Source organism: Cavia porcellus, unplaced genomic scaffold, assembly GCF_034190915.1.
Source record: "Cavia porcellus strain 051 isolate PalLab524CR breed Dunkin Hartley unplaced genomic scaffold, mCavPor4.1 scaffold_9, whole genome shotgun sequence".
Classification (NCBI taxonomy): domain Eukaryota; kingdom Metazoa; phylum Chordata; class Mammalia; order Rodentia; family Caviidae; genus Cavia; species Cavia porcellus.
The window spans coordinates 7,588,942-7,601,692 of NW_026947492.1; the positions used below are offsets into that span (position 1 = coordinate 7,588,942).

The 12,751-nt window shown below is 42.1% G+C and overlaps 1 protein-coding gene across 11 annotated transcripts in view; it reads right to left on the minus strand.

Annotated features, from left to right (window-relative positions):
• The window catches only part of Cadm1 (cell adhesion molecule 1), a 327,909-nt gene that overhangs the window by 18,118 nt on the left and 297,040 nt on the right, over positions 1-12,751 (minus strand). For 4 of the 11 annotated variants that reach the window (XM_063255805.1, XM_063255802.1, XM_063255810.1 and 1 more), the window contains one exon: positions 7,184-7,237. The exons of the other annotated variants lie outside the window; for them this stretch is intronic. In XM_063255805.1, coding sequence (XP_063111875.1) covers positions 7,184-7,237 — 54 coding nt within the window. The remainder of the gene's footprint in view (positions 1-7,183; positions 7,238-12,751) is intronic. 11 annotated transcript variants of the gene reach the window in all.

Sequence of the window (12,751 nt, forward strand, 5' to 3'; positions counted from 1 at the left end):
CCAGGGCCTGATGAAGGAGGTGCTGCTGGACAGGTCCCTTCCCCGCTCCTCCAGAGGACTCCTTAAACCACCTGCTGACCTTGTCCCTGGGCAGCATTCCTGCAGTCACACTGCAGGGTTCGGCAAGGTGTCCCAATTTTTGTGGCTACTTTGCCACCTGGCATGGGCCATGGAATGTGACCTGCGGTGCAAATGCCACAACCATGAATCTGCAATATGCCCAGGGAGCTTTGTTGTCCAAACAGGGATTCAGGGGTCATTAAGAATATCCCAGACAGGCTCTTGGCAAGGAGGGACTTGGGAAGTGGGGTTCACTGAGCTGAACCTCACTGATTCTGCAGCTGGCACACCCTGAAGCCCAGGGCTGCACAAGGGACCTAAAGTCCAGTCTTTCGGCCAAAAGGACACCTTGTTTTCTACCTCTCGAAACATCAACATACAGTGAAGCATGTGGAAAAGGACACACCAGCCATGGCCCACTGGCCTCCCCACGTTTCAGACCGTCCTAGCACAGTTGTGTCCAGCAAATTGGGTAAGAACTAGATAGTCCTCTCAACGGCATGCACTGATTCTATCCAGAGGTTATAAACCCCTTAGTTCTTATCTCAAAAGTTGGTGTGCAAGATGGGGGGGGGGTTCTACTTTTTTTTTTTATTGATACCAGGGATCGAACTCACAACTGCCTGCTTGCAAGGCAGGTGCTTATGCTGCTGAGCTAAAGCTCCAGCCCCTGGAGGTTCTATTCTTACTGGACTACTGAGATACTGAACCTTACCCTTCTCCTACTGGGATACTGAGATACGGGAGAATGTGATATAACTGTGACTTTTTACAACAGTCCTAACCCTTGGTTTAGTTGAGGTCTTGCTGGACAAGTCAGTTTAATTAAAAACTCTCAGAAATGATGTTTATAATGGAAATGCTCTCTGTGGCCTCCTAGGGCTACAGGGATTAGTCTATCTCAGGAAAATCTTAGTGACTTTGCTATCATTTGCCACTTCTCACCAGGAAGAAAGAAAAACACTTGCAGTGGATTTTCCAATTGGAAGCAAAAATACAATCTGACTTAAAAAATAAAAACAAATAATTAAAAAGACCCCAACACATTCACACAAGAAAATTGTTGCCGTCTGAAAAATGCGGCTGCCCATCATCACCACCTAGTGTAGCTCTCATCTGGGCAACAAAAATAAGTGTGCATTTTAAAAAGCACAACTTTATTACTGAAGGGGAACAAACTGAATGGCAAGCGCTGACAAAATGCCACATTATTTGCTAATCCTAATATGTTATTCTTCTTTAAGATTTGCTTTTCTCAGCACCAATTCAATTATAGATGCTACAAATCCTTCTGACATTTAATTCCCTCTTGTCAGAGAGTAGTAAATGTATACAGTACACACACAGCTTTCCCATTAAGATGTTAATATATATGGGAGCACACTAGCCTTATGCAGCGTAACCTTTCTTTTCTGTCTTAGAAAATGGAAAGGAAAGAATAAACGCAAGGTAAGAAAATCACGAAGACTCCCGTACAGCATCCGGCTGTCTGGTCTACTACCTGTCAGCGGCATTCAATTCTAGCAATGTCACGCAGCTCTCCTAACATTCAAAGGAGCTTTGCTAAGCTACTTAAAGGAAAACTGCAGTAATCATCCTCTTTGTGCCACCGGGAGCTCAGTATGTGTTCATTTAAATTAGGAGTAGTGCACACAGATTGTGCTGTACATTGTCACTGCTCAGCGATCAGGACTCAGGCTCCCTTGGGCTGTCACTGCCTACATGGTTCAGGAACAGGTCCAAACAGAGGATCAGGTAGAAGCTCATCTCCTGCATGGGGCCTGTGGGAAGGTGCCCTGGACCTGCCATCAGATCTGGGTCAGAAGCTGTGACTTCAGGCAGGTCAAGCAAGTCCTCTGAGAGAATGGGCCCAACTGCATCCTTCGCGGGGTTGATCTGAGAGGCCAGTGCCAGTGCATCCCTGGCTCAGGCTTGGCCTATCACAGGGACAGAGCGTGTGTTTGCCAAGGCTGAATCTGCCACAGGAAAGCTTAGCAGGGCCTTTTCTAGTTCTTCCCACTGATCCAAGAGTATAATTCTGAGCCCCCTAGGGGGACACTAAGCATTCCTCTCAGAGCCGCCCAATGACACTGAGGTCTTTCTTTGCACATACATGGAATTAATACAGAGTGTAACTAGTGGCCTCGCCACCCTCTTCGGTAGTCAAGACTGTTGGCCTGACCGCTGCAGGCTACCTAGTTCAAGTTATGAACCAGGTTTAGTATTTTGAATGTCAAGAATATTAAATACCTGTTGTCCACCAGACGTAAGAATGACTTGGTTTAAAAAATGCTGCTTTTTCCCTTCTTTGATTTAGTAAATCTAGCCAACAGTGGAAATGACCTGATGCCATAGAATGCAAATCCTCCCAAGGCGTTTAGCACCCCCAGAAAGACCAAAAGCCACACTTAGGACTTTGCTCTATTCCTCTCATAGCAGTAAAGACTTAGAAGTGTGATTGCCCTCCACATTTTAAGCAACAAAGGAAGGCACCGAGGATGACACTGGAGTTTTCCTTAAAGGAGCAGGCACCTGAGAAATAGGACAGAGTTGTACAGTAATTCCACACACACGATTCCCACTAGAATCTCTCTGCGGAAAGATGCTTCAGTGGACCTCAGGCATTTGGGGGTGTGAGGGGGATGGATGAATGAGTATGGTGAAGTCACCCCAAAGCAGTGTCCAACCTGTAGAACTGGAATTCACACTTTGCATTGCGGCCTGTCTCTTTTTGCATTTGGAGAAGTTCCTGGTCGGGGGTCTCCTTCCTCCCCATGGCGGGAACAGCAGCATGTTGGATTATGGGAAAGATCGGCAGTGGATGAAGGTGAAGCTCACCCTGTGGGAGTCACTGAGCAGCTGCTCAGGGCCGGCTGTGGTTTGTTAGTCTATTGCCTGGCACTGAACTGAATTCTGAAAGAAGGGTATTCACACGCGTGTCTGTTTTTTAACATTTTCCAACTCACCACTTTCCCTTTCCTTGTAGGACCACCTTTAGGGCAATCAGTAGGACAATGGTACTGACAGCATCAGAGCAGAGTTTAGGTTTTATTAAAGGGGTTGGAGCCTCATTTAAGGCTGGAACAAAAATCTTTCCAGGTTATTCTCTCATGGTTCTCTCTGTGATGGGCTATGGAGAGACTGAATTTCCCCTCTTCATTCCCTGAATGAACATACTGACGGGACAAAGGTTAAGAGGAACTGGATTGTCAAAAGCCCCAGAGTGAAGGGAGCTGTGTACTTACAGAAGGATGAGCACTCTACCCCAAGGCCTTGGATGCAAGAGGACTCAGGCTCCAATTCTGCCAGTGTCTTCAATAAATCATTTGGCCTGGTTTCCTCATTTATAAACACACTAACGATAGTTCTTTAACAACTGCACAGGATGCTCGTGACATCCTCCTGGAGCAGGCTCCTTCTCACCGACAGGTCCTCCTGTCCTGACACTTCCACACTCCCTCTCCCAGGGCGGATTTTCTCCCTGCCCCTACCCTTGCTTTCACTTTATCTAAGATTGTGTTTTCACAGCACTTGTCACTGTCCAAAATTTGTGTTTCAAATATGTGAGACTAGAAAGTCACCATATGAAAGCCAGGCTGTGCCAGTGACAGCCATGGCCACTCCAGCTCCCATTTGGTCTTGTTCACTGCTGCATTCCTGGTGCCAGCCCAGCGCCCAGCACACCAGGCTCAAATTTTGTTGAATGAATAGATTAAATGAGATTAAAGGCGAGGAAGCTTTCTAAGCTATGAAGTATGAAACACACAAATCATACCACACTTTGGAGTCCTGACCCGTACCTTAAGGGTATCTGTCTAGCTCACCTAGTTTTTGACTTTTTCTATATTGCCATTACTATTAGTCTACCAAGAAAACAAAACTGCCTGTTGGCTAAACTTGGTGCATACTTTATGAGTGGGCCACTAAGAAAAGAGATCTCCCTAAATGCCATGGCACCTGAGACTCTCATGCAAATTCTAAGCAGGTTCAGTGAGACCCGCAGGACACTCCAGGAACCAGTTGCCATAACGTCTACCTCCATTAATACTCTGGATGCAAAGGGTTTTAAAAGCTTCCATTATCTAACTTTGAAGTCTATTTGAGTCCATGCTTTGTGAACCACTTATGGGACTGGATTCTTCCCAACACTTGGGTAAGGGTGATCACATTGTGCAGAGCTGCCCTCTATCCATATTTTTTTTTGTGGATTATGAGAGACATGTAGGGTGTTTCAGGATCACCTTCTTATTTGTAGAACAAGAGTTGAAAGCAACCCTGGCATTTCTCGGTGCCTCTGCTTCAGTGAAATACGGATAGATGGCTTTGAGTGTTCTGCAGGCCAGTCTCTGGCACACTGTTACCTCTCTCCACCGACTGTTTCCAAGGCCCCCTCCATTGCTGAAGGGAGGGAGGCAGTTGAAGACATTAATTTTTTTTTAAAGATAAAAATGAAGGATAAATATGCTTAAAGCTTTTCCATTCCACATGGGTGGCAATAACCACCAGCTGTCACCAGGAAACGACAGATACAACTGATAAAACGATTCAAAACGCATGTGGATTCATCATCAATAAAGCTAACACCCAAAAGGTACACAAAAGGTTCAAAGTAGAACTGCATAAGCTCCCATGTCTGCCAATAATTAAATCACTGAACTACACACCAGTGTCATTTTTTAATGCAGATTACAGAGCAAGATTGGCTGGGTGACTTGCTTTGCCGGATGAGGATGGCACACCATATGCTGCTTATGAAACTGTCATTAATTGAGGAGGTGGCACTGGCGAATGGGGGACGTGGGGACAGAGGGCCAAGGAGAAAACAGACCATCATCTGGAAATACACAATATTTTTCAGCTATACAAAAAGGATGAAATTTCTATCCCCGTGCAGCAGGGAATGGATAATATTATTCATTACCACAGTTTAGCATTAAATGTGCAACACCTACTCTAATTTATTGATGGGCTGTTTAAGACGGGTGTTAACCTGTTTGTCTTGTATTATAATTGAATTCAGTCTCCAGGCTACAGAAATTTGAGAAGTTCATCCTTTCTCAATCAATATGCTCCCCTTCAGTGACCCATTTCAAGACAGCTTCATAAAAAATAATGTATTTTGTTTTAATAAATTTAAACACTATGACAGCTGCTCAATTTTTATTGGTTGTTTTTTTCCCTTCAGATGTCTCTTTGCTGCCGAGTGAAGCCAAGCTCACAATCAATAGTAATTGATTAATCAGCATCCCCTTTGAACAAAGGTGCTAATCAGTTTTTGATTAGTTCATCAAACCAGATGCAAAGGCAGCCCAGCTCGAGCCTGCTAGTTCATCACTGCTGTACATGACTTACGGCTCCTGAGCGATAGGACTGCAGTGTTCTTAGTGGGAGTGGGGAAGGGGACAACGTAATTATTAATTTAACTGAGTTATTATGAACACAAACAGTTGTTGGTTTATAGCTCCTGACATGGATGATTGATAGAACTGCAGCAGGGACCCATCTGACACAGTGCAGGGCTGAGAGCTAGAGTATTCCTAATTGATGATGCTGGTGGAAGGGGTGGATGGCCGATTTTGTAATGCATGCCATTGTTTGTGCGTATCTGAGTGATCCTTGTCTGACTAATGTGCCAGGAGGGATCAGGGCTGCTCAAGATATTTCTTTTTAGGATCCTTGAAAAGATCCAATTGCCAGGGCCACTGGGTTCGAGGGCTGTGTTGCTTAGAGTCTGTATCTGAACTAAGACCACCTGCAACCAGCAGCACATGCTCCCCATTACATCCAGCGTTACATGTTAAGCACGAAGGAGGACTTGTTTTCAATAAAAGTTAGGGTAATGCTTTTAGAAATTCTCAAAATATACCATAAATAAGAGGTAAACAAAACACCGCTGATGGGCTGGCTACTACCTGTGTACTTAAACTCCTTGGGACTTGGATTCACTCATGCACCCAACACTACCATCTGGGTGCTCACTACAGGACAGGGATGCAGCAGTGCACAAAACCAGTGGAGCCTCCTGGAAGCTTCAAATCCTGGAAAACCCAACAGCTAAGCTCACACTGGCGCACAGTAGGTCACAGAAAAGTAAAGGTATCCTTGAGGTTTAACAGAAGCATATAGTTCGCAACACATCTATTGTATTTTTAAAAACTGGGCAGCTTCCAGGTAGTAATCTTGTTTTCCCACTGAGTGAGACTTAAAGTTAAGGACTTCACCTCAGCAACCAGCTCAAGGGAGCGGCAGTGAAAACTTCAGCAAAGAGTGAAATGAAGCCTTCTTTTCCAGTGGGCTGGGGCGATCATCTGCAATCCTATCCCTCGTTGCTTCCCATCGAGACAGCAAGGGGAGGGCCTTGCTTACGGATTTGCTAGGTGGCTGATGGAAATGTTTAAGGAGCTGTAACTGGCTGGGGGTGAAGTCTCACAACATCATGGGAGCTCATATAATGGTTTAGCTCTCACCACTTTAAATCTCCTCCCTCCCTTCTTTTTAGGACATGCTTCTTATTCTGGATTAGTAACACCTAAATCCTGGAATCAAGCATGAAACCTACTTTTCCAAGAGCTCAGTGTGCTGTGAAAAAGGTCTAAGGTGGATAATTAGTTTACATCATGGTGTGTGACAAAACAATTGCCCCCCACCCCTGTTCACCCCTGCCCTCCCCCATTCCTTGCCTCTGAAATAATTCTGACATGGGTTTCCAGTCTATTCCACAGAAGTAGACAGTCAATGTGAGTTTAAGATCTTGTCACATAATCCAACATCCTTAAACTGCTTTGTAATGCAACGAAATTTCTCCTGAGCCATTACATATCTAGAACATAAACATTGTTTGAAGCCAGTGAACCCAGAGTGGCTTTAGTACAGTCCCAAAGATAACTTGACCTCTACTGCATTAACAGCTCTGGCCTCAATCTGAACTACAAATGCTACGAAGAGAAGGGGAAAAGTGAATGGGGGGGAAGGAAGTGTTGATAAAAATCTGTTGTTTTGTTTTAGTTTCAAAATCCACATGTGCCAATTGATTGCTCAGCAAAGCAAATGGCCGTTTTGTAGAAGTGGACAGAGCGTCCACAGGTTGGACACTGCAGTGCCTTACCTAATGACTATCCCTTACCTGAGAGGTCCTCACTGTCCAGTTCTTCTGCGGAATTGGGCAACTGAGTAAGGCCTTACAAGTAAAAACAAATCGTTTTTCTTTTCATTCCTCAAGGGACATAAACAAAACACTTAAGAACTGAGGATGAAGTTTTTAAAAAAAACATGAGCCAAATCTCTTGCTATCTCTCACGTTTTTTGGATAGCTTAAATGTAGTAATCCATGAGTTCATTTCTTCAATCATATAATTTTGTTATTGATACACAATCGAGGCAGAAAGATTCCTCAGTCTCCACTGTTCAAAGCACATGAAACATGAAGGTGAATGTTTAAAATCACTCATTCATAACAGCATGCAAAAAGAAAAAAAAAGCTTGACTGTTAGCTTTGATGCTCTGCTATATCTCTTAAAATACAAATGTATTTAGATGTTACATACTGATGTACGTACGTTTTATTTCACATTTTACTGTAAATTGAAATCCTTTGCCAATACTGATAAACAGTTTGTTATCAATTTATGATGATCTTGGATCACATATTTCAAAATGGTACAGCATCTGCTAACTGCAGATTGCAGGTTATGCCTTCATCAGAAAATCTGATTCGTGAAATGATTTTTTAAAAAGAGAATTTCACAAATCAATGGTATTTCTGAAAAATAAAACCCTCAAAGCTGAAAAAGCAGTTAGGTCAGGAGGTAATCAAGTAGGGGCTTGGAAAGGCCTGTGTCCCAGCCAACCCTCATGCTGCCCAGCCGCGCTGTTCCGCAGCTGGCTTTGACTTGAATTAAAGGAGGTGAAGAGGGAAGCAGATAAACAGTGGGAGCTCAGCCAGGAGACGGCTTCCATTTCCTCGTATCTTACTAGTGGGCTGGTCCTTTAATAAAGTTTACTAAACACAAATATTAGACATCGAGGCAGCCTAGGCTTATTCTTTGGCGCTGTGCTCCAAGCCCATTTGATTATCCGAGACTCTCAATTCCCAAAGCCGTTTGCTTATCCTTCTGTAATGAAATCAGCCACTTCGGAAGATGCTGGTGGGCCTATTCAACAGCAAACTCTTTTGCAAGGTCTTAGTTTTGCATCTTTTCATTCTACAGCCAAGAACAAAGTATACTCTCAGTAAATGTTTGTCAGAAGGAGGGGCTGGGAGTGATTCTCAGTGACCAACCAGAGCCTAAAAGCAACTAAAACAAATGCTCTGAAGACCAGTCATGTCATACTGATAGCTTTATTAAAAAATACCAAATTAACCATGAAAATCCTTTATAAACAATCCTAACTCTTGGATTCTGTCAGGTGCTTGATAAAGAAGCCAACTGACTACTGATAGCCAGGTTGATTCTGTGAGAGAAGGCTGTCACATTATCAGCTCCAGAGGAAGAACCCTTGGATTTCAATACTCAAGGGCAGGTGCCAAACCAAAATGAGACACTCTGGATTCCATGTGTTCCCAAACTCTGGATTTAAGGTAACCAAATGCAAAGCAATGAGTCATGAATAAATTATAGGCCAAGTGAATAGGGATGCTGTACATCTGTTCTGAAATGTGATTGGTTGAAAGTGTTCCTACTTCTAATTGGCTTTATCCATTGTATAAAGACTGATGAACATAATTATTTGAATAAATGTTATAAATGGCCAATGTGAAGTACTTCTTTGTAGTTAATTATGAATTTGCAGTTCTCTGAAGGCTAATCCCTCACTTCTACGGGGCCCAATGAATATCAAAGTGTTCTATATATGTGCTTATATATCACTAACCACATTAAACAGAGAGGTTTCAAGCAGGCAGCTTTACTGCTGAAGGCTCCTTTCCTTGGGGAGGGCTTTAGAAGGCTAATTTTAAAAAATGAAGACAAATATGTTTATGGAGTATCATTGATATGCAAAGTTTTCCATTAAGAAGTGACAGACAGTTGATATACACCTCATTAAAGCTGAAACTGTCATTTTTAATGACATAAACTCTAAAATATACCAAATCATATGGAATGTGCTGCTGGGATTATGTTCCAAAGTGGGAAGACATTTAGGCTAGTGGCGTTAAATTTGTTTTTGCAATTCTATTGTCTTTTATGAATCTACAGGGCTCTGGCATGGTTGGATAACTTCTGAATAAATATAATTAGGAAGAACTTACTGAAGCACCCGTGTACAAGAGAGGGTGGACAAGCAAAGCGTACCTCCTAAAATTGCTGGGACTTAGGTGTTTTACCTTCATGTTAAAAATTATACACCTCTCAGTTTTTTTTCCAAAGAAAAAGACAAAGAAACATTGTGAAGCACAGAATATTCTCTGAAAGGAAACTTCACATTTTAACAATAAATGAGAAATTATTCTTGCGTCTCTTCAGACTTTCACATCATCCATTAAAGCTCTTTCTAATCACTTCTAATTAAAATGCATTCAACAACTTTCTTTAAACTTTGTTAAACAAATGAAAGTTTACTTTTTGGCCATATGGGATTCTTTTGACCAATTAAGAAAGTTCCAAAGTGCAAACGTGGTCATTTAATATCTGCACAATGGCTGTCTATTCTGCGGAGTCGTGTGTTTCACCTTCTCGCAGTGGTACAGTGTGCTGGGAGAGAGCCTGAGCCTTCTCAGTGCTTCTGCACTCGGGATTCCTCCTTGTCCACAGTAACTCAGGGCAGTATCCTCTGACAATTTTAAACCAGGGGAAGGAAATCCTCAAACAATTAGAAACTGTAAGAAGCCCTGGGCATTTCAGTAATTTCAAGGTCAAGTGAAATTTAAATGCTTCTGGGTTCGGGTCATCAGGGCATTACTGTTGCAGAAAATTTCAAAGTAAGTACCATCAAATTAAAACCTCCAGGAAACAAAAACTTAGCGCACTGGTTCTGGTACCATTCCCATTATGAAAAACAAAGTAGGCGACGGTCTCTCTCTTACCTAAGCAGCATACATCTGATCACTTGGCCATATTATGGAAACTGTTACTTCCATCACCAGCCATAAGAGTTCAGACGCCCCCGGTAGTTTTAATCTAAAAGCTCAGTCATCCTGTTCTTCCTGCTTTGTCAGCTTTTGTGGAGAGTTTTTCCCTTCTTCCCATGAGCAGAAATTTGGTTCACGCCGTTAAACAGTAGCACATTGTTTCCAAACTGCATTATCGAGGCTGAAACACAATCTTCAGGTCCTGCAGCCATTGGTAAACCTCTTTAGCTTTGTTCTTGGGTAGAACGTACAATGTCTGCAGAGTCCCTTGACTGAATGACAGCCTCTGAATGCCATTGTTATGTACTCATACAGAGAGATGTACATAGAGGTACATACACAAATGGTGGACATAGCGGTTGTAATAATGCGCACTGCTGGCTTGTATTTCTCTAAAATGGGTTCAGGAATTATCCCACAATTGAATATTAAGATAAGGAAATTTCATGTGCTTTTAGAATTCTATCATGGTTTGAACTACTTGGAACATTGTCAGGCAAAGGAAGATTCATGGGGCAGGTACCTAGGGGAGGCAGTCTAGGGCATAAGCATGTATCTAGTATTGGCCAAACATTTTGAAACTAAAACTGAAAGTAAAAAATTATTCTTCAGAGGGGTTTCCAGTTACAGACTGAATTCAGATCTATTTAAAAACTCATTTGGGATATGAAAATTCATGAGATCATCAGCCTGTCTGTATCAAGAGGTAGAAAAGGCAAGAGGGCAGGGTAGATTTGAAAATAATAAATTGAGAGAGGGAAGGAGGGAGAGAGGGATACAGAGAGAGAGAGAGAGAGAGAGAGAGAGAGAGAGAGAGAGAGAGCTCAAACCCAGAGGAAGCCAGCTGACTGCAGTGCAGCAAAAGCACAAGCACTATTCCAGACCATGGGCATGCTGTCACCCGACCCCTCACGCGGGGGAGGAGGGTGGGGAAAGGGAGAAGGGACACACAGGGCGAAAAAGAACAAGGCACAAGACACTTACAGAGAAGCGCCCACATTTGAACAAACAAAAACCGTCACACGCACCCTCACATCAATAACCATATGAACAACTATACCACCCGTGCGTCAAATCACTCATGCATTTCTGCCATCAATTTTAGACTGTGTGGAATCAGGATTTGGCAGTGTTTTTTGCATTGCTCAACATGCACACATAACACAGGATTCTTCCTGTCCAGGCCTTTAAGGATGAGCTCCAAAAACACAAATGATCAAGATCCTTATTCAAAGAAGATCCCTTATGAGAGCCTAATCTAAAAAAATTCTCATTCTTACACTCACATTTATCTTTACTATCAGTTAGATCCTTAAAAACACATTCTGATGACTGATTGTTGTTTGCTTTTCTTTTTGGAGAAAATCCATTTGATTTTGAATCATGCCCATGCACTTCTAACCTTCCAATACATGCTTCTTCCAATCAGAGATATTGGTAAGAACAAATGGTCAACATACAAAAACAACTAGTATAAATTTCATACATACTCTAGCAACACAAGCTTGAATAAAATATTTTAATGAGTCTTCAAAGGGAAAGCTTTAACATTTTTTTTTCCTTTTTTACGAAAGGAAAGACAAATACAGAAGGAAATCCAGTATGACAACTTTTAAGAACAGTAAGATGGTCACAGCTGGCTGACCTAATATGTCTTGTCATTTAAGTTGCTAAGTTATCAAGCCACTTAACATTTTTCTAGACTACGATCACCGTAAGGGACATCTCAAGGTTATCATTAATGAATGTAAGTCAAATGGTTGCTGTACTGAAGAGGCTGGATTTTTAGTCTGAACGCACTGGAATAATATCAGTTCTGTATGGTCATCTCACTGCAAATCTGATCACCTGCTTTCTCATTTCTACCATGTTCTATTACCTTTTTATCCTGAAAACTGACCTGAAGATTTCTCCTTTTACATCAAGTAATATCTCCGATATTACTTTGGTTTTCTTTTGAGCTTTCTGCTAAAGGCCAGAGAGTGCTGTTCAAAGTAGAGGTTGGAGCCCTTTGTGAAGATACTATGAGAATTTTGGACAAGTTGAAGCATGTATTTATAAATGCATTATAAAGGGATCAGCTTGGATTATCTATCATTTCTCTATTCCTCTACTGTCAAGGAGTTCAATTTAAAGTATGAAAGAGATGTAGAATACAATCAGACTATTCTTCCTATTTTTGCTCCAAATTTCTCATGCCCTGCTGATCAATAATATCTTACTAACCTATCACCGGTTAGAATATTGTGCCCAAACGGTTGCTTCTCACACTACACAAACCTCTCTATTTCCTGCCACAGGAATATTATCAGGCCCTACTTCAACTATCACTTCATCATACTACTAAAAAAACCCTCATCTTTCCTTTTCCTTCCTAATTAAAATAGTGCTTTAAATCAGATACGGTGACACATGTCTGTAATGCCAGTATTCTCAGAAGCCGAGGCAAAAAATTCGCAAGTTTCTACAAACTAAGAAAAATCCTGCCTCAAAATTAAAACAAAACTACAAACAAACAAACAAACAAGCAAACAAAAAAGGAAGAAAGAATTGGGGACGTACTGCAGTGCAAATACCCTGCTTCAATCTCTAGTACTGAAAAGAAGGTACCTTAAAATCAGG